The sequence below is a fragment of the Ursus americanus genome, chromosome 22 (genome assembly GCF_024610735.1).
Source record: "Ursus americanus isolate L20-20 chromosome 22, mUrsAme1.1.p, whole genome shotgun sequence".
In the NCBI taxonomy this organism is placed as follows: domain Eukaryota; kingdom Metazoa; phylum Chordata; class Mammalia; order Carnivora; family Ursidae; genus Ursus; species Ursus americanus.
The window spans coordinates 37,694,571-37,717,623 of record NC_142148.1 but is presented as its reverse complement, the minus strand read 5'-3'; the positions used below and the strand labels follow the sequence as shown (position 1 = coordinate 37,717,623).

Genomic DNA, 23,053 nt, shown 5'->3' with positions numbered 1-23,053 from the left:
AGTCACGGGCTATTGCAGTACTCTTAAGATAACGTAGATTGTGGGTGGAAGAGGTTTGCAAAGGAACCTCAAAAATTCTCTTTTGGACACATGCTAATTTTAAGATGCCTATTAGATATCAAAATAGGCATGTCAAGGAGACATTTGGATCTATAATTTAGAGTTCAGGAGAGAGCTCAGAACTGGAGATCTAAATTTGGGGGTCTTCATTGTCTAGGTCTCTGGAAGTAAAGAACACCAAAAGAGTGAATATAGGTAGGAAAGAAAAAAGGTTCAAAAACTGATCCCTGGAGCACTCCAGCATTTACAAGTTGAGGAAAACATGTATTATCCAAAGGGCTGGGAAGAAACTACCAAAGCCACAGGAGGAAATTCAGCGCTATAGGATATCCATAGAGCCAAGTGTGAAGAAAGCATTTCAGTGAGAAGATGGGTCAATAAAATACAGGCTAAGAATGACCGGTGTGGAGATCATTAGATCATCTGTGATTTTGAACTGTTTTGATGGAATAGAAGGGATAAGGTTAATGTGGGTTCAAGAAAGAATGAGGAGTGGAATTGGAGACAAGTACAGACAACTCCTTTTTCTGAATATTTGCTCAGAAGTTGCAGGCATTGTGACTCTTCATCCCTAAAAAGTACTTCAGCATGTAACTTCCAAATACAAAGACAGTCATCTACATAAGTGCAGTGTTGTTAATCACACTAAGGGAATTTAATATTGATACAAAAATAAATATCTTGCTCATTCCAATAATACTCTTTATAGTTCTTTCATGGTCCAGTGTCAGTCAGTTTTATAGTGTCTACTGTAGTGGCTTATAGAATATCCACAATCTGAATTTGTCTGATTGTTTCCTCACAGTTAATTCTGATAAAATGTTTTTGGCAAGAATTCTCCATAAACAATGTTGCGTGTTTCCCATTGCCTCACATCACGAAGTCCCTGATGCCAGTTTGTCCCATTATTTGTGCTGTTAACTTTGCTCACTCAGTTAAGAAGGTGTCTGACTAATTTTTCCATTAAAGACACATTTTGTTTTTGGTAATTGGTGAGTTAATTAGTGAGTGGGGTGTGTAAATATCCTATTTCCCAACATTTTTTCTGATGCCATTGGCATTCTTTGATGATCCTTGCTTGAGTCAAGTTATACCATTCATTGCAAAATGCTGATTTTCCGTCATTCCTTCTGCATTTGTTAGCATCCACCCCTTTCCTGAGTTACCATGCACTAATGGATGGACAGGTCTTGAGGCATTTTCCTATAATGGGTCACAGGAATGGGAAAGAAACTGGAGGAGAAAGTGAGATCAGGAGAGCATTTTTCTTTCATATGGGGAAAATAACAACATGCTTCTGGGAATGATCTACCAGAGATAAGAAGAAATGTTGATGCTATGATGGTAACTATGTTCTAAAGTAGGCAAAAGGAGTTGAAATATTTTTATACAAGTGTAGGAAGTGGCTTTTGGTCCATTCACATGGCATTTCATTGTAACAGGAGAGAAGGCAACGAATATGGTCACAGGATAATGGATAAAAGCGGTAGTGAGAGCTTGTAGCACTCTTCTGTTTGCTTGTATTAGTGAAACAGGAAGGTCATCAGCTGAGAGCAGGAATGAGGGAGGAGGTAGAGATTTGAAAAAAAAAAAGATATGAAATAGCTGTTTAGGAAAGTGGTGAAGTGGGAGATTTAATAGTATTGCTGAGCAGCAATAAGGGTGCACTTGTAGCTAATGGTCTTGTAAAGTTAGATGAATCAACATAATTATGTTTTTCTTCAGCCACATTTAATTATGTGCAACAATGGAGTAAGGAGAGAGTTGGATTAATCCAGTTTAGAAGATTTGTCAACTATGACCAAGCAAGAGAGGGGCAAGATTATATGCAAGGGGTTGATTGTAATGATGGACCAAGGTATCTATGTTGGGTTAGGAGGAAAATGAGGGCACACTGAGAGTGAGGGATGAGGAAGAGGTGAGAGAATTGTTGGATTGTAGGTCCCTGTGAGACATAAGATTAGGCTTGGGATATTAGAATAAAATGGAAAGATTGGAGCTAGTGTTTGGGGAATAGGATACTTGAAATTAAGATTATGATGGGACTGCAATTTTGGGTTATGACATGATCTAGTTATGATTCTGGGAGTAAGTTTCTAAGATGAGATGGAGTATAGAGTGATAGGAGAAGAGGAGATCCGTGAACTGGGAGGCCCAGGATGTTAGAAGGATCATCTGTGTAGATACTGCAATCATCAAGAATTATGACAGGGCTCGTAATGGAAAGAGCGGCAGTGAGCCAAGGCCTTAGTTCTTTAAGAAATGAGAGGAGAGACTGTAGTCATTACAATCAGACAATCTATATGATTAAAAAAAATCCTAGATGTTTGCAGCCATCCTAAGACAGCAGACCAATTAACCTGAAACTTCAAAACATAAGGGAATTTTAGCACTATGACTGTGAACTTTCTGACAGTGATTGGTATAAAGATATCCTCAAGTTTTGCTTTAGATTTTTTTTTAAGCTTTTTGGAAAGAAGGGCTAAAGGTGGTATGGTCTCATAACATGATATTCAAAGTTGGGGGCTTTAGGAAGAAGGGCCAGCCAATGGACTGAAGGTGGCAATGAGTAGTAAGAAAGACAAACTATGGGAGAGAAAATTAACCACCTAAAAAGAAGATAGGACTGTAGGCCCCAGAGGAGAAACAGGTTTCAGTGAGACTCAGACTAGCAGGTGAATGAAGAGGATTCTGTTTATATTAATGAATATGTTCATGACTTGTAGAAGGGTTTCATTGTCGAAGAAGTGAGAAATGGGAATGTTTATCACCTTATTAGAAGAATGATTTGGAAGTTGTAGACTTCCTGTGACAGTTTTAAATAGGGTTGAAGGGCATGATGAGATTAGTACTGATGGTCTTTAAAGTTTTATTTACTTTTTTTTTTTTTTAAGATTTTGTTTATTTATTTGACAGCGCAGGAGCAGGGCGGGGAGGGGGGAAAGGTAGAGAGGGAGAAGCAGGCTCCCCGCTGAATAAGGAGCCCTATGCAGGGCTCAATCCCAGGACCCCAGGATCATGACCTGAGCCAAAGAGGACACTCAGCTGACTGGGCCATCCAGGTTCCCCTGTCTTAAAGCTTTAACAGTAGTGAGACTGTGACTGTCTTGAGGGAGCTCTTGTGGGGAGCCTAGAGCTGTAGGATACTTTTCAAAGGAGGCATGGAAGCTAGAGAAGCAGCAAGGTCTCCTCCTGCTGTCTGAGCCAGCTCACTGAGGCAGGAGGTACAGTTGCAGCTCTTCCTCACTCAGCTTACTCTTTCTTCTACTCTTTACAGTTGTAATTCTGTGTTCATTCTGCTGTTTGCTATGTCCTTTGTCCTTCCTTTTTTCCGCTTTATTCCACCTTCATTCCTCTGTTTAGTGTCCCACTGGGAAGCTTAAACACAGAGACACATTAATGACATGTGTCTATGGCCATTGTATTATTTATTCTCTATTCAGAAAAAAAATGCTTTTGAATCGGTTGGGCATTCTTTCTGCTAGGCAGCCCAGTTTCAAACATTTTAATTTTTAGACATCTCAAAACCTGTTCACTATTTACTTTTGGCTATATCAATATTTCCATTTATTGTCAAGGTATCCACCTTATGGATATATTTGAAATATATTTGAAATGCATTCACAAAAATGTTTTTTTGGTAAGAGCTTTTAAAAATAACCAGATGTTTAAAGTTTTGAGTTGATTGGAGAGGAGAGCATTAAATGGAAAACCTGAACTTTAAAATAAGCTGAAGAATTTACAGTATGCTTTGTATTTTGATGATAGGATAGAAATGAGTTTGCAGTGCACTCTCTTATCTTGTACACAGCTAGCAAATGGCTAGAAATTTAAAACTTAGGTTTGTGTCCTTCTTGAATTATCCAGTTAACAGGTTGACTATAAGAGTTTTGTAAGGTGATAAGCTGAAATTTTTTACTGTGCAAAAATAAATTTTTTTTTTAATCATTTGTGGAATGTATAATGAAAATGAAAAGCAGCTAGGGTTATCTGAAAGCATTGCTAGTACATTTTCTCCATAGAGTTGCCAGTAAATGTCTCCCAAATTTCCGGGATTATTTTAAAAATTATTTTCTTTCTTAATAATATTAAGACTTAATTTAAAAGAGCTTTCCAAAAAGCTTAAAAAAAAAATCTAAAGCAGAAGTTGAGGATATCTTTATACCAGTCACAGTGACAGAAAGTTCACAGTCACAGTGCTAAAATTTCCATATGTTTTGAAGTTTCAGGTTAATTGGTCTGTTGTCTTAGGATGGTGGCAAACATCTAGGATGATTTTTTTTAATCAGTCCTTTTTTTGCCCATATATCACATCAGTTGTACTGTTTGCATCTGTAGCCACTATTTTCAGGCAGTAGTACTTTTTTTTTTTTTGCCTTTACCATAGATTTATAATCTGCCTGAAGTCAGTTCAAGAAGAGTGAGCTTGTTTCATGTATTATTTTCCCACAGCCCACAGCTATGCTGATTTGTTTGAAGTTGTGAATTCTTTGGTCTTTAAAGCAGAACTTTTGTCTGTTCTATTTGAGGTTGTCCCACGTCATCATTCTATATGCTAACTGCCTGGCTAGCAAACCATCATTTTTCTCACACATGTTCCATATATTATTTTGACAGAATCCACTCAGACTACTTACATTCAGCAGTTTCATGATTGTTCTTTTTTCCCCAAAAACTGGAAAATCATATGATCTTAAATTTACTACTTGAACACATTGATTTTTTTTTCCTGATTTTTTTTATTATGATTAAATACATATAACACCATCCTAACCATGTTTTAAGTGTACACAGTTCAGTGGTATTAAGTATATTTATGTTGTTGTGCAACCATTACCACCATCCATCTCCAGAACTGTTTTTCATCTTTGCAAAACTGAAACTATATCCATTAAACAGTAACTCTTCATTCCCCCTCTCCCTTGCCCTTGGCAACCACCATTCAACTTTCTGTCTCTGATTTTCACCACGCTAAGTACCTTGTAAGTGAAGTCATACAATATTTGTCTTTTTGTGCTTGGCTTACTTCAGTCAGCATAATGTCTTCAAGGTTCATCCATGTTGTAACATATGTCAGAATTCCCGTCCTTTTTAAACCTGAATGATATTTTATCCCACACCCCACATTTTACTTTCCATTTATCCATTGATGGTCACTTGGTTGCTTTCATATTTTAACTATATGGTACCTTCTACAAGCAGATATAATTAATTAGACCCCCCATTTTGAGTTCTCCTTCTTACTTAATTTCTCATACTTATTTTTACATGTTTTAAATGATCTTTATACTCATTATGCCTGGATCACATTCCATTGTGTTTCTGCTTTATAAATTATGGATCACTTCCCTGACCTTGTGTTTTAGGCTCTTTCTAATGTTTTGCTATTGTGGATAACATAATCTTATATTGGATTTTCTTAGGGTAAATTCATAACAGAACATCTTCATGTCTCTTATCTTATATCTTAAAATAGATCTATTAATTCATGGTGCTAACTGGGAAACATTTTTTAATTTATGAGGGTGCCTCAGAAATGCTGATAACAGAGGTACCTGGGTGGCTCAGTTGGTTAGGTGTCCCGACTCTTGGTTTCAGCTCAGGTCATGATCTCATGGGTCATGGGATCAAGCACTGCATTGGGCTCCACACTCCTCGTGGAGTCTGCTTGAAGAATCTCTCCGTCTGCCCCTCCCCCTGCTCCTGTGTGCACATGCTCTTTCTCTCTTTCCCAAATAAAAAAACTGCAGATACAGGTTTTAATTTAAAAAAAAAAATGCTGATAACATTTTACATAAAATCAAATCCAGCTTCTGCAGCAGGTTCAAGTTTTGAAGCCACATAAAGGAAAGAGCATAAGTACTTTCTGCAGATCTTTGGTTTGATGCAAAACTTAATCCCACTCTGAGAGCGTATGCCATATCCTTGTTCTCTGAAACATTTGCCAGCCTTTCTCAGTGCCCTTTTGGTTAGACCATTGTAGACAAATGTGCACTCACTATAATGCAATGATAATTTTCAGCTGTGAGGTCCAGGATAAAGCCAGTAAAATGTCTGTGGCTTGAACTGGTGGCTAGGCAGGCTGAATCTGCCGACTTCATGTGGGAAGGGCTCTGTATTATTCATTTCACATTGACATTGTTTTCCTGATGTAATCTATTAGAGAAAGAGGTTGTAGGGGTACTTTCCTCCATTAGGGTAATCTTCTTTGAGGGTGTGTGGGATAGCACTCATCAAATGGACTGTCAAGAGACGTGTCCTTAGCTTAATCTGTTCATTCAGTGACATGGAAAACCTATCTGTAAAATTATTTGGCATAGCTTGGAATATGTATTCCAAAAGATGAGTGCCAGTAATTTGACTTGGGTGAGTTCCCTTTGGTGTTTGGAATAATATGCCTTAGTGGTAAGTCGAAGCATGTACTTTGATGGCTTTTGCTTCCCTAAGAATTGGCTCGTGTAAAATAGGGAATTCTGTCTGCAAAGGACTTAACCAAGATTTTCCTAAGCATTTCTGCTTAGATTGTCATAAAATACATTTCATTTTCGGTTCCCATTGCTCCCTTCTTAGAAGTATAGGGAGATTTAAAAAATTTTTAGGGGGCGCCTGGGTGGCACAGCGGTTAGGTGTTTGCCTTCGGCTCAGGGTGTGATCCCAGCGTTGTGGGATCGAGCCCCACATCAGGCTCCTCTGCTATGAGCCTGCTTCTTCCTCTCCCACTCCCCCTACTTGTGTTCCCTCTCTTGCTGGCTGTCTCTATCTCTGTCGAATAAATAAATAAAATCTTTAAAAAAAAAAAAATAAAATAAAATAAAAAAAATAAAAATAAAAAATTTTTAAAGTAATTTATTTGGATGCATAATTTTGATCCAGAAGAATTACCTTTTAAAATGTTCTTTAGGAGTGGGAGGAGAAATTGGCACCTATTGGATGCCTGTGCTCTATCAGAAACCATGCTAGGTGCTTTGCAAAAAATTTTGCATTAAATTCTTCCAACAATTCTGTAAAGTGGTTATTAGACCACTGTACAGAAGAAAAACTGAGGCACAGACTTACTCAAGATCACAAAGCTAGGAGCTAGAAGAACTGTAATTCAAACCTTGATGTGTCTGTTGCTCTCCTAATAGTTATTTGTAACCATTAGAGTATTTTCCCTGGATTACTAATTGAATCTGGATCCAGTGTCTTCCTTTAGTGCTCTTCTCAGTCTGCATATGTTTACTGTTGTGTGCAGAAAGATACATAAAGATGTTCAGTGAATTTTACTTGAGAATTTGGAGAAATTTTATAAAAAAACAATAAGCACTTACCGGGGATCATCCAGTATGTGCTTATTACAGACTTCTCAGGGTGTGGGAACATTTTGTTGTACAGCCAGGGTCACCTATGTGACAGTGTCAGAGAGGGCTCTCTTCTGATTAATAAGCTGTTCTGGAGGTTAACAAGCAAACAGAAAAGGCAAGAAAGCATTTTGCACAATGTTGAACACTACAGGCTTCTGGGGACGTACGTCTTATTAGTTGGTATTCCAAAATTCTATCCCTCGGGACCTAAGAATGCTTGGCCTGTTACAGATTTCGTCAGTAGATTCTGTCACCAGAGAATCCCAAAGAACAGAAACAGTGCTTGCTTATAAGCTGTGGAAATATTGAAATCCTGAGTTTTAATGTTACTTTCATTCTATGTTATTCTCATTCTGTAATTTTTTTAATGTTGCAGTAGAGAACATTGTCAATGAAATCAGCTCTGAGTTAATTACAAATGCTGGAAAAGTTGAAAAAGTAAACCTAAAATGATAGTCTGTCCGAGATTCCCAACCAATATATTGATCCCATTAGCCCTTAGGCCAACCAGAGCCCTCAGGTTGGTTTTCTTCTCTGGTTGCCTCCTCCATATACTGCAGTGTCCTACAGAAACCTTGTCATTTTTAATCTACCATAACAGGAAAAAGGTGGGCAGGTTATTGCCCTCCTAATAGTTATTTGTGACGTCTTTTTAGAAGTAGTCAGAATGTATAGTTTACTTATATATAAACTCCAGTAAATGTGGAAGAAAATACTTAGATTGTGGCAAGAAAACTCTAGCTTGAAAAGTTGTTAACTACTGAAATGCTAGGGAGGTTGATATATTTTTCATTTCCTTTTCTTTTTATAATACGAAGTTTTTTTCTTTAATTGACTTAGAAATGCCATTTTGGTTGGACCCCAGCCTCAAATTGTCCTTATATATTAATAGCTTCTGTGGTCAGAAACTCTTCCAGGAAGGAAAACAGTTAGGCTTAGTTTCAAGCCACCAATTTATAGGTGGATTTTTCAAACAGTGTATAGATTGGGACCTGCTTACAATGAAATTTGAGATAGCATTAATAGTTTACTGTGATTATGAAAAGAGCATAGAGGGCTTGCTATCAGAAAATCTGGGTTCAAGTATTTATTATTTGGATGGGGAGTACATGACAAAAGGCAGGTAAAAGTCATTTTTGCAAACAGTTGTCAAAGAATAAGCATTACTTTTTTTTTCCTTTACCATCGGGGGTGGGGGACAAGAAAAGATAGAAAAGGCAAACACAGTGAGTTATACAGTTTAAAGGAAAATAATAAAATGAACACCTGTGTACCCAGCTTAAGAAAGAACTTTACCAATGCCTACAGTCACCTGTGAGACTCCCCAGTTATACCATCTTCCTTCCTCTACCAGAAGAAACTGAAACTAAATTTCATGTTAATCATTCTCTTTTTCTATATAATCATTTTACCACATATATCCCTAAACAATTTTGTTAATTTTGACCTTTATGAAAAGTATCCTCTCTATATTCTCTGCTGCTTGCTTTTTGCTATTAACGTTCTATTTTTGAAAGTTATCCATATCAATATGTAAGGACATGGTCTCTTAATTTTCACTATTACACAGAATTCCATTGTAGTTATATCACATGTCTGTTCTATAAACAATGTCTTTGTGAATATTCTTGGGACTTCTCACCTAGAAATATACAGAGAGATTGTCTTGGATATGGGTAGAATTTCTTGGTTGTGGAGCCTACTCACAGAGTTAGCTTAACTAGGTCATGCTGAATTGTTTTCCCAGGTGCTTGTACCATTTTAACCAGTAGTGTGAGTTCCCAAAGCTCTTTATCCTCATCGTTAATTGATATTATCAGGCTTTTCAGCTTCTGCTAGTTGAATATGTAAGTAATGGTATCATGATTTTAATATGTGTGTTATTCTCAAATATTTGTTGAGTCCCTGCCATGTGTGTCAGACTCTCTTTTCTGGAGACAGAACACAGAACAGACCTTTCTGGGGCCCTCCGTTGTAGTGTGTGAGGGTTAGGAGAAAAGGGAGAAAGGGAATTAAAAACCAAATTGGTAAAATAATCAGGTGGTGATTAAGGGCTATGGAAACAAAAGGATAAAGCCTGGATGAGGAGTAGGAAGTGCAGGGATGAGAGTAGGTAGCAATTTCAGTAGGTCAGGAAAGGCTTCATTGAAAAAGTGACATTTGCACAAAAACCTAATAGAAAGGGCACTACATACTAGTTATTATCTTGGGGAAGAGCATTTCAGGCAGAGGAAACAATAAATGCAAAAGCCCTGAGGGGGAGCATTTCTGATTTGTCCAAGAACATTTCAGAAGCAGCAGTGGCTGGAGCAGAATGAGCCAGGGAATGGACAGTAGTAGAAGACAAGGGAAGAGAGATGAGCAAATCTCAGAGGGTTTTGAGACCTCTGAATGGACTTTAGCTTTTACTCTAACTGAAATAGGAAGTGGAAGGATATGACCTGACTTAAGTTAAAGGCTTGGTCAGGCATTTGCCTAATTACTAATGAGGAAGAACATTTTTATTTCCTCATCTGTGAAATGCCTGTTTAGTCTTTTGACCATTTTTATGTTATTCTTTGTTTTAGTGATTCATAGGAGTTCTTCATATATTCTGGACTGGTGTGTATCAGTCATATATTTTTCAAATATATTCTTTGTAATTTGTCTTTTTACTCTTCATGATATTTGAAGAACAGAAATGATATAGTCAACTTTATTAAACTTGTTCCTTTATTCTTTTGTGCCTCTAGTTCATATAATTAAATTAATTCTAATCCTTGGATTAGGACACTTTCATCATTGGTCCAGCATGGCCCTTTTATTTATTTATTTGTAGTAATTAACAAGTGAACCCACTACAAAAGCTAGAACCATCCAATAGCTTACATTTATCCTTTTGATTTCCCTTACTTCTCCATACCTGTTATAACCATCATTCAGATCAGCATTCACTCTTTGGCTTTCCATTTTATATACTTTCATTTCATATATAAGTATTCCTAAAAAGCGTTGAGTGCATCAAAAGGAATGAGGTGTACTGATGTATGCTACAAAGTGGATGAACCTTGAAAATATGCTAAGTAAAAGAAGTCAATCACAAAAGACCACGTATTTTATTTGAAATATCCGGAGTAAAAAAATCTATAGAGAAAGGAAGTAGACTGTTGGTTGCTGGGGGGGGGGGGGGAGGTAAGAGTGTCTTTTTGAGGAAAAGTAAATGTTCTAAAATTGACTAGTGATGGTTGCACATACTTGTGAGTATATTAAAAACTATTAAATTATATCAATTAGAGCTGTTAACTTTGTTAACATTGGGGGGAGTGTTGTGGGTTTGTTTTAGACACTTAAAAAATCTTTGGGGACTGATTTTTTTTCACGCAGCATTATATTGCTAAGATTTATCCATATTTTGTGTAACTGTAGCTCATTCATTTGAGTGTGTATACCGCAGTTTATATATCCATTCTGTTGGATATGCATTTGGGATGTTCTTTACTATGATGAATCCTGTTGTTAGGAACATTTCTATGCATCTTCTGGTAGGTGTTTAAGGTTTTCTAGGTATTTATCAACGAATGTAGTTGCTGGATCGTTGGGTGTGTGAATGTTCAACTTTACAGATGAAATACTAAATTCTTTTGTGTTGATATTAGTTTACACTCCCACCAGCAGTCTTGATTTGCACTTCTCTTCTCACTAATGAATATTTTTTCATATGTATTGGCCATATGTTTCCTTCTCAGTGAAATACTCATAAATGTCTTTTGGCTATTTTTCTGTTATATTTGTGCTTTTTATGGCTGACTTTTAGGAGTTCCTTATTTATCTTTGATACTAGTCCTTTGTCTTTTATAGGATAGTAAATATCTTCTTCTATATGAAACTCTTCCCCACCCTAACCCTTGCCACAGACACTCTCTCGGAGGTTTATCTAATGAATAAAAGTTCTTGACTTTAATATTGTTAAAACAATCTTTCCTTTTATAATTAGTGATTTCTGTGTTTCATCTACAAAATGCTTTTCTATACAGATGAGACCGATATTCATCTTTATTTTCTACTACAGGTAGTTAGTTCTAATGTGTTTGACATTGAAGTCCTTGATTCATCAGGAGTTGATTTTTTATACAATATGTTAGACATCCAATTTCATCATCTTCTACATGGAACTTTTTATCCTGTTCCATTTATTGAATAATCTCTCACTTCAATAATCTGACATGTCACCTCTGTCATGTACCAAAGTTTCAAAACTGCATGGATCTGTTGCTTGGTTCTCTGTTTTATTAGTCTTTTATTGTCTATCCCTGGACCTGTACCACACTTCTTAAACTGGATAAAGAGCACTAATGACAATTGCTTGAGGGCTCCTTGAAGAAAACAAGCTCCAACAACAACAAACTACTTGCAAGTGCTGTAGTTTGCAATATCTTCAGGGGAGAGCCAGGTTTCAGTTAGAGCAAGAGGATGCAGAAAATGTTCAGAGATACACTAATTGAGTGTTTACTGATAATGCACTGTGAATTCCAGAGAATTTAGTGGTAGAGAGTTGGAGGGGAAGAGAAATAGTGGCAGAAGAGTGGATGTATAGTTAACTTCTGAGAATGAAAACATGGGAGATTAGGGGGAACCTGATGATTAGGGGCTTTTTGTGGTGACCAAAATGAGTAGGGATAAAAGGCACAGAGATTATTTCTGGTGGGTGTAAGGCAGATTTTGGTGGTGAGGCTGCGAGCGTTGAGGGTTTAGGGAAGGAAGGAAAGGTATCTGGTGTTGCCATGGATGCACCAAGCTAATCACTGTCCTAACCCCTTTCTGGGGACAGGCAAATTTACTGTGAGCTCACGAGGGTCCGCCTTGACTCCTTTTGGCAGTTATAGGTAAAGAAACAAGTGTAACTAAAGAACACGCGTGCCCTGCTCCACAGTGCTGTTTTTTTGTCCCTGGCTTTTAAAATACTTTAATGTTCTAGAATGTCATTACAGTTTACCTAGGTCATGCTTCTGCTTGGTAGCTTCAATCTTGTGTAGAGTTAATTGGATACCCAGAGTCTTAAAGATTAGTATCTTTCATCAGTTCTGTAAACTTCTATTAATTTCTCTTAAAAATATTGCCTTTTCCTCATGTTCTCTCTATTTTCCTTCTGAAAATCCTATTTGATATGTGTGGTGCCTTCTCATTCTATATCTGATAACTCACCTGTTCCATACTTTTGAACCTATGTATCATGCTGGGTAATTTCTTCAATTTGTCTTTCAGTTCATTAACTTTTTCTCTGCTTCTTACAGGCTGCTGTTTAACTTGGCTATTGACTTTATTATTTCAGTTATATGTTTTATTTGAGGAAGTTTTTTTTTTCTTTTCCAAATCTGTCTCATACTTTCGATCATCTTTTAATTTTCTCTCTTTTTTTTTTTAATGTGCTGATTTTTTATTCTATATCTGATCATTCCAAAATCTGTAGTCTCTATAGGTCTGGCTTTTGTATTATTTTGTTTCTGCTTACTCTGGTTCATATTGAAATCTTTTTGTGATCTCATTGTTTTTGGATCTTTCTTTACCTATGGGAATTCTCAGAGGCCTGGGTCAAAAGTACGTCTTTAGAGAGTGCTTGAGAGAGTATTTGCCAGATTGCCTAAGGGCACTTCCAATCCAAGACCAATTGAAACCAAATTTTTGGTTTGGGGTATTTGGGGCCACACAGATAGTGTGAATTCCAGCCACAAACCCATGGATTTGTGGGCTTGTGGTTATAAATTCTCTGGGGGAAAAACGTGTTTTTGCTTCCCTTGTTCTGCTCAAAGCCAAAGCCCAAAAAGGCATGTATTCTCTCTTAAGTTTTTGGAGGAAGGACAGCACCTCTGAAAGGCACCCTTAAGGATCCTGGCTTCATGGTAGTTGTCTCCAGTGTGACCTTCCACCATAATCAGGCTCCAAACTTGGTATCCTGCCGCCTTGGCTAGAAGCCCATTAAAACCCAAGATCCATGCTGGACACTATTGGAATAGGGTATGTCCCCAAGGGAAAGTCATTGCTTCTGAGCTAGTTTGAGTTTTCTTATTGTGACTGGACTCCAAAAAATCCCCTTTGTTTCCTTACATCTTAGCCATTCACTTAAAAGTTTTATATTTACTTTCTACCTTGTCTGTAAACACTAACGTGTAAAAAATAACAGTAAAATAGGCAGTTTGTCATTCTTCTTTGCCATAAATTAAATAGCATAATGGCTTCAACAAACTCAGCCAGAATTTTACTCTGTTATTATTAGGATGGCTTGTTATTATGTACATTGTGATTACAAGCTATTTGAAAGGCAAAAAAAAGAAATTTTACAGATACAGAAAACAATAGCTCCCTAATGAGGCCCAAATGTCTTGTATTTGAAGTCAGCTTTTTAAGAACATTCAATTCTAAGAAGCAGGGACAGCTTGGTTCACAGTAAATTGAAAATACTTACAAATGGAAGGCATCATTCTAAGGAAGAGTAAAAGGAGATTTAGAAGAGCTTAGAGTAGAGGGTCAAATTCAAGACAAATGTAAAACAGTTGCTACACACTGAAATAGCTTTTAGATAATCAGCAACAGCAAAAAGCATTAACGTTTATTCATTCAGTACATACTTTGGAGGTATCCTCTATGGATATCTCATTGAATGTTTTAGGAGAGACCAAATTAAATGTTACGTGAGAAATTATTTCCAGTCTAAGTAGCTTACCTGTACTCTCTTATCATTATCATCTTTATTGTAGATGTCTGTGTTGTTTCCATATAGTAGGTATAACAGTATTCTAACAGTATTAAGTGAATAAAAAAAAGAGCATTTTTGGTTCTGGCTGACTGGTAATTTTTACTGTTTACTACTGTCCCCCAAACTAGTCGTTATTTTACTTTTGTAGTTTCATGCATTGTTGCCCTCTCTCCGTATGGTTGGCAACACATTTGACTTGTTTATCCTTTCGGTTGTCAACAGGCTTTTATTAGGTATGTGTAGTAGGCCCTCCACTAGCCAACAGGGTGACTGTCACTGGGACTGGTAGGGAGATAAGCTATGAATGGCCTCTACCCTCATGGAGCTTGCAAGCTAATAAAGGAGATATCCATTAATAATAAGTTTTAAAACCACACAAGTTATGAAGTTGCAACTGTGATAAATGGTACAGAATAAAGGAATATAGTACTGTAAGAATTGAAGAGAGAGGGACTTACAGAAGTTAAAATAAGAGATAACCAAATTCTGAACATGTTCTAAACAATTTCTTGTTCTGAACAAGTCTTGAACCAAGTTCAAAACATTTCAAATCTTCATCTTTCTCATTATAAAGATGGATAGTTTGACTTAACCAATATGCTTTGAGGATATCCTAAGTACATAGTCACTTGATTACCATGGAGGAAAAAAATGCCACTGGTGAAGATCCCCATTACTCATAGGGACCAAGTATTCCTGTGACCTCTATTATATAAGTAAGTGTTCTTGCCTCTCCCCACACCATTGAGGATAATTGGCCAGTTTGAAGGGGTGCCTTTGATGTCAGTGTTCCTCAGGACATGGTTGGTGGTTTTCCTCTAAAACCCTTATAGCCAGAGTGAATTCCAAGTTGGGAGTTCCAGTGCAGTGGTGGTGGTGGTAGTTAGTTGCATTTTAAAAGCTACTTTGGAATTGTGTTACACTGTTTGATTTAAACATACAACCATAAGTAAAGATAGAGCCATAAATGTTCATAAATATTCCCAATGGATCCTAAGTCCTCATTTAAAAAGAAGTGCCGGTTTCAGCTTATATCAGAAATCTTAAAACATGCATTTAGTTTTAAACCAACTGTAGTACCTAGTTAATTGAAGTTATTCATGTCCTGCCTGTTGAAGACTTTTCAAATATTTCAAATGAGTAAGTTCAGGAGAAATGTGTACTTTTGTTTTATTGGATTTTGAAAGCATATTTAAAAGTATTTATGTATGCAAACTGCCAAAATAATTCTGAATGGATTGCACTTAAATTATTGTCATAATTGAGTCATCCGTATTCATGGTTGGCTTTGAAAGAGTTTTCTACCCCTTATTTGTAGGATAATTGATGTTATTTTTAACTAATTCAGCAGTCTTTGGCTATACACTTACAATTTTTAAAAACAAATTTGTACAAAACTAAAAACAGTTATAATGAAGTTGTTTTTTAGGTACATAGTGGCTGCTCTCAAATGAGGCTGAAACTGTCTGAAGAATGTTCTTGTGCATATGCCAAGAGACTTCTGGGATGGACATATTTTTAAGAACCAGAACATAAACAACTGTGATCTGTGGCAAGAGATTTAAATGACCTCATGATGACAATGAGAACAAAGCATTTTTAAGTTATCATGGTGTTGTGTTAATTCACTGCAATGTGTTTGTCATTGTACTTAATACACATTTGGTGTGTTTAAGTGAGAGCCAGGCAAAAAAATTACAGACTGTGTTTAACCGAAGAGAACATTTCTTTGTTGTTATAAACAGGCTAAATACCAAAAAAATATTAAGTATTTTCTGAGAATAATATTTCATGAATTATTCTAGAACTATAGGTCCTTACACACACACACACGCCACTTTGGGATAAAGGCCATTTATATTTATATCCTAAAGATTTGATTCATTTTCTGTTGGAGAGAGTATGTTCCAAACTTGTAAGATCAAACAGTTGGCTTGAAATAAGAATTCTTCCTTCAAAACAGATGAATTAAGTGTTTATTAAGTACTTACTATGTGTCTGGCACTATGTTAAATATTATGGAATACAAAAGAAGGTGACTTGTAGCTGCCTTTGGTTTAGTTGGGAGAAAACGCTAACGTGAAAAAGACGTTATATAATCAAGTACCAAATAAAATAACACATAACTTATGTGATGCAAATGATGAAATAGCCCTTCTTTTCAGAAATGACTTCTAATCATTGTCTAGAACAGTGGTTCTCAACTAGGGGTGATTTTGTTCCCAAGAAGACATTTGACAATATCTGGAGACATTTTTTATTTTTATGACTGGGGCTATTAGCATCTAGTGGATAGTGCAGAGATATTGATAAACTCCTTACAATGTATAGGATAATTCCTTACAACAGAGAATTATCTGGTCCAAAATGACAACAGTGCTGATATGAGGAACCCTGCTGTAGAACCTACAAATGTCAGTGCTTCTAAGTTTTGAAGTTATGGGAGCTTGCCTTGCATCTTCGTGTAGACCTCTACTGCCCCTGTAAATGTTCTTTGCCTGAGACCCTTAGATCCTTACACAGAAATGAGCATTGAGTATCCATAAGCCCCTGAACGCTGTGTGCAAGTTTTCCCAGTACAGTGTTTTCAGGAAGAGATTCTGTATCTTTTATCAAATTCTCAAGGTATCCATGTTCCCAAAAAAGATTAAGACCCTACATGTGGAGTAGAAAGTAATTAAGACACATCAAAGCAATGTCCTAGTCACCTAAAAGAGACAATGATACAGAACTTTCCTTAGCATCATAGTAAGTTTCAAGGATCAAAATTAAACAGAGGATACTCTTTGGTGAAAAAGAAAATATCTAAATATATTAATTCAGTATTTTGGAGTAATAAAGTCTTTCTTAATGTTTGAGGAAATTATACTAGAATACCTTAAAGATTATTTAAACATCATATCTAATAATACAATACTGTGCATGTAGAATTAGACTGGACTGATTGTATGCTAACCCACAGGCATAATATATAAACCTATTATTTTGTGATTTAAAATCAACTTCTTTTGTCAGGATTTGCTGCTTTCTCCCAAGTAAGGATCCCAGTTTACATTTCCTAAATTCTGTATATCTGTTGATTCAGTCAAAGATCTGGACATCATTTATACAGTTCACATTTCTCTTAAAAACAGTTTAGTAAAGAGAATTGTATTTTCCTCATAAGAAACATCTTTGAATTAAGAGTTGTGTTTCTGATTTAGTGTTCAATAAATCCAAGATCTTACCAGTACATCATAAAAACAAATCTACATAACCTTGAGTATGCAGATAATTTGATACTTTTCTAAGTCATAGAAATTTGAAGATTAAGTCTTGGCTTAAAAGCCAAGGAAGGGACCTTAGAGATCATCTGTTCCAGCTGTTTCAGCCTGTTCTTTGAGGCACAAGACCCAAAACACTACTTCTAGTTGTTATATGTTTGGATTTCTACCAAATATTTTCTTTGAGGGGGAAAAAAGGTGTATGTGGGTGGAAGGGTTGCATGCTTCTGATCTAGACCAACCTCCTTTTGCAGATAAGGAACCTGAGGCCCAAAGCTTTTGACTATTCATTCACTTTATACATTTCTTTATTCTGGGTCAAACCAGCATTTTAGATGTATCTGGTCATAGTATAGAGGATAACCAGGCAGTTATATCATGTGTCTTCCTCTCTGCGTGTTCTTCGGCAAGTTGCTGAATGCTCTTAGTCTCAGTATATTCATCAGGAAAAAAAGGAATTGTTATATCCTTAGGATTGCTTTCACCTTAAAATTTAGATTGTATCTGGGAAGATGATCTGGATTGACCATGTCTCTCTTAAAAAACATTTTGAATCATCCCCTTAAGTATTGTTTTTCTGAAATGAATATCGTGTGATATAAATAGTGAAGCTGCCTCCTCCCCAAACCGAACCGTGGTGTCCAAAAAATACTACAAAATAAAACAAACGTCTTTATTATCAAAGGTAGCAGCACAATAATCACATTTCCTTTACTTTGGCAGTAGTGAGGGTCTTCAAGAACTGATAAGGTCAGCCTCAGGGCTTTTCTTTCTCACTCTCATTTAGTCCGGTTATTACCTAAGCCACCTAGAAACACGAATTAGGAACTGTAGAATATAAGAAATAAGGACCTTTAAAGATGGAAGTACGAGAGCAAATAACACTGAAAGAGGTAAACCATACAAAGTGGATTCTGAACTTGGTGGTCCTTTTGATCATAAGGATGTATCTCACAGAGGACTTGAGGAGAGATTATAAGAATTCTTTCTCTTGGGGTATTTCAACAAGGATTACCTTACTAATCAATTTTTTGGTCACCTATAGTTTACAGGGAATGCAGTCTTTTATTTGGGCAACAGAAGCAATTAGAGATAATTATGTTAAAGACCGCTTATCTATTTGCCATCAAAAATGATTAGTAGTCATATCCTGAGAAGATTTTGTTCCAGGATTTTTCTTAGAGTCTCAAAGCAATTAAATATAGAGAAATGAAATCTGAACCTAAATAAAAGATTTTTCTTCAGTGTCCCAACTATGTATCAAGTTGCTGGGTTTGTTTATTTTGCTTTGGTTAAGTTTATTATTGTTTTTTGTTAGGAAATAGCTTTGATATGAGTTGATCCTATATTACTCTGATTTTGGAGTATTGCACAATTTAGTGTTGCATTTTATTTTGTTACTCTGGTAAATATATGTAAATTACCTTGTTTGGTAAATTACATTTTTAATGAATGAAGATATAATATTTTAAACTGAACCCTATTTGTGTTTTTTCTTAGGTCTAAAAGAAAGTGCAGAAGAGATGGTCAAAAACAAATTGGAAGGAAAAGATAAATTGACCCCTTGGGAACAATTTTTAGAAAAGAAGAAAGAGAAAAAAAGACTAAAGAAGAAACAAAAGGTATCAATGAAATTTTGAGCAAATATTTATTGAACAACAATGATGTATCAGAAGGTACCAGGTGCTTGGCATCCATTATCTCATAATGTAACCATTCAGTAGAATAGGCCTTGTTATCATCACAATTTTAAAAAAAGGAAAAGGAAAACCCAGTAGCTTAAGTGTTTTCTGCAAAGCGATGTAATGAGGTACAAATCCTAATAAAAGCCCAGAACCACTTAAACTACAGTGCTCTAGTATTTTACCTTTATATGCCACCTAAGTAAAATACATAGTTTAGTTGATACCTGAATATAAAACAGTTCAATTCTGTTTGTGTTTTTGAGGAAGAAAAATGCATACAGATTTTTTTACTTGAGGATATATACATACAGAATTTTTTTTAAGATTTACTTATTTATTTTAGAGGGAGAGCACAAGCTGGAGGGGCAGAGAGAGAGGGGAGAGAATCTTAAGCAGACTCTGCGCTAAGCGCAGAGCCCAGTGTAAGGCTCGAGCTCATATCCCTGAGTTCACGATCTGAGCCAAAACCCAAGAGTCGCACACTTAACTAACTGTGCCACCCAGGCGCCCCTACATACAGAAATTTTTGACATAGTGAAATTTTTTCTCCACATTTCTCAACCTGAATTTTTCACATTTCAGTATTATCATATGGATCTATTAACATCTGTCATTAAATCCCTTTAACGAAGGGTATTTCCTCTGCGCTAATATGTTGTCTTAAAAATCTGATTTAGGGGCGCCTGGGTGGCACAGCGGTTAGGCGTCTGCCTTCGGCTCAGGGTGTGATCCCGGCGTTATGGCATCAAGCCCCACATCAGGCTCCTCCGCTATGAGCCTGCTTCCTCCTCTCCCATTCCCCCTGCTTGTGTTTCCTCTCTCACTGGCTGTCTCTATCTCTGTCGAATAAATAAATAAAATCTTTAAAAAAAAAAAATCTGATTTAACTCCCATTATTTGAGGAAAACATCTTTTCCACAGTCAGAGTCCTTAGAAATAGCAGAGACCACTTAATGGTTTTTGCCACTAAAAATACCCTAACTTATCACTGAAATGCAGCATTCTAGCAGTACAGTTATTGCCTTAAGATAGTATCAGTAATCACAGAATTTTGCATTTTGAGTAATCTTAAATGATTTGATTTAGTCCAATCTTGATGCATTATAGTTGTAGGAAAAGAACTGATTTATCTCTGGCTCCACAGCTCGTTAATGACCAGGCTGAGACCAGAATCCAGATCTCTCACTCCAGTGTCCTTTCTACTGTATGGTATTGTTTCTCTCTGTCCTACAGAAGCTTGTGTTTTTGGTACAGCTGTGACTTTCAGTGCTTGTAAAGATAGAGGGCTGCAAAATTGAATGATGCACTGGAGGGATTTTTAATACTCTTCTATTTTAGTCAGTGTTTCTGGAAATAGATAATAAAATGAGAATAGAGCGTAAGAGCCCTGTCCCCATTGATAGGCTGCCTCTCTTCTTCCTTAGAACTTCTTTTAAAACTAAGTAGGCAGTAAAATATCTTCTAAATGGAATAATTTCACAAGTTATTAAGCCATCAGTTTATTGTAAATCTTACAGGTGGGTCCTTTTTGGGTCAATAAAGTGGTCACTTGTTCTGAGTTCTTTAGCAGCTATTCTTTCTGATTTTCATTTGCTGGGCACATCGAGCCTGTGCTTTTACTCTTTCATTTCACTGGGCTAAGACAACTCGTTTTATTACTGCCATTAAAATACATCTGTTGAAAGCCAGTCTGCTCTAGACCCAGTGCTCTGTGCTGAATCGGTGCAGGATTCCAGCAGATCCCTTCCATCCACAGTTGTTCATATAGAGAAGAATTTTAAGGATTTCCTTCATGTTAAAAATATTTTTCCCCTTTTCCTCTGTGTGACTTCAATTTTGAAATTGAGAAATTATTACTAAAGAAATGAATACATGTTTATGCGTCATAGTTGATATAGCTATAGTTTAGATCTAAAAGCAGTTAAAGAAATATGTGAATAGATGTGTAGTTAGATATGTAGGTGTTCCATAATCTTTGTTAGAAACATCATATTATTACTGAATCTACTGTAAGAGTTCAGTGAAAAATTTTTAGAACCTCTTGTTTGTAAAAGGATATTAATATTGGGGCACGTAGGTGGTACAGTTGGTTAAGCATCTGACTCTTGGTTTCAGCTCTGGTCATGATCTCAGGGTCGTGAACGAGTCCTGCATCGATCTCCTTGCTCATTGCCGCGTCTGCTTGAGATTCCCTCTGCCCCTCCCTCTTGTGTTCGTTCTCTCTCTCTCTCTAAAATAAATAAATCTTAAAAGGGATATTAATTTCAAAATGAACAGTCTTTAGGGCTTGGTGGGTCTTCAGCATGCAGGGTGATGTTTAACAATATGCACTCTAAATATTTTTGTTACAATGACTCATTTTTTAGATTCCTGGGAATAAAACTCAATCTGGTTAGTCTGATCTTAGTTCATATGTTCTATTTATTTTATAGGCTTGATTTTTAATTTAATATTCTAATTTAGTAGACTGTTCAAATTTAATTAGGAAAAATTTAACCAACAGTTCTTAAAAATTGCCAAAGGGTTTTCGGGGTGGATTACAGATAAAACAAGATAATTATTGAAACTGGGTGATAAGAACCAGAGCTTCATTAAGCTGTTCTTACTGCTTTTTATATGTTTTAATTTTCATAATAAAAAAGTCACTTTCTTGGGGCGCCTGGGTGGCTCAGTCGTTAAGCGTCTGCCTCCGGCTCAGGGCGTGATCCCAGCGGTCTGGGATCAAGCCCCGCATCAGGCTCCTCCGCTGGGAGCCTGCTTCTTCCTCTCCCACTCCCCCTGCTTGTGTTCCCTCTCTCGCTGGCTGTCTTTCTCTGTCAAATAAATAAATAAAATCTTAAAAAAAAAAAAAAAGTCACTTTAACCAGCAAATAAATTGTTTTAAGTAATAATTTAAATGATAACCCATAATGTACTACTTCAAACTATTGATAGTCACTGTGATTTCTCAGTTTTGTGAGCGAAAAGGCCACCTCTTTTCACTGTCAGCCACATAAAAGTGTTCTTCTCTTTTGAATGTATCATTTCATTTTTGCCTCTTCTAGCACTTCTTAGCTTGAACTACTATTACAGATATATGTGTCTGTTTATGTGTCTAGCTTTTTTTAGATTGTAAAATTTTTAAAGACAGAAACCATATATCTGATAGCTTTCATTTTTCCAAAAACCCTACATGGTTTTCTGTATTTATTAAATATTCCATAAATATTTGTTGAACAAACAAAAGAATAACTCAGATGGGAGTTACTTTACAAACCAATCCATTTTAAAAACTGGTTTAATTCTAGATTGAACTATTTGATTTAAAGGAAATGATAGGATTTTCTTTCATGGTCTTTGTAATAAACTTAATATATTTTTATATTCAACTTTAAGGCTCTTGCTGAAGAGGCCAGTGAAGATGAACTTCCTTCTGATGTTGACTTGAATGACCCATACTTTGCTGAAGAAATTACAAAAATAGGTAAGCCAACCCATATTTGAGTTTTTAATTGGAATTTTTTTTTAAACAGGTAACATGGGTAGAAACAATGTAAACTACTTATTCTCTTAAAACTCCTAGAATTTGTGTAGCTCTTTTAGTGGCTTTTTAGTTTTGTCCAATGGGGTATAAACATCTCTCAGGTTAGAAAGGGTCAGCATGCCCCCTGTACATACAAGGAGTAATTTCATTAAAAGGCTTTTGGTGATATGATTGACATAATGGTTTACCAGGGATTCCTTTCTCAGAAATACCCTTGTAGAAGGATTGATGAGAGAAGGGATGAGAGAAAAAAAGAGTCGGCTTCTTGTGTGCTTTCACTGCTTTTTTTTGATGCATCTACTCCAGGTCTTTGCAAGGGCTATGAAAAAGTGAAAGTGAAATAAATTTATGTTCATCTGGATGTGTGTATAAATTTCTTTTAATTTTTACACAGTGTTATATAACATATAAAAACTTTTCTGCTCAAATATACAGAAACGTCTATGTTC

The 23,053-nt window shown here is 36.2% G+C and overlaps 1 protein-coding gene across 2 annotated transcripts in view; it reads left to right on the top strand.

Moving 5' to 3' along the window:
• Nucleotides 1–23,053, top strand: part of ESF1 (ESF1 nucleolar pre-rRNA processing protein) — a 63,178-nt gene that overhangs the window by 27,284 nt on the left and 12,841 nt on the right. For both annotated transcript variants that reach the window (XM_045809222.2, XM_045809214.2), the window contains exons 10-11: nucleotides 18,897–19,018; nucleotides 22,457–22,544. In XM_045809222.2, the coding sequence (XP_045665178.2) occupies nucleotides 18,897–19,018; nucleotides 22,457–22,544 (210 nt within the window). The remainder of the gene's footprint in view (nucleotides 1–18,896; nucleotides 19,019–22,456; nucleotides 22,545–23,053) is intronic.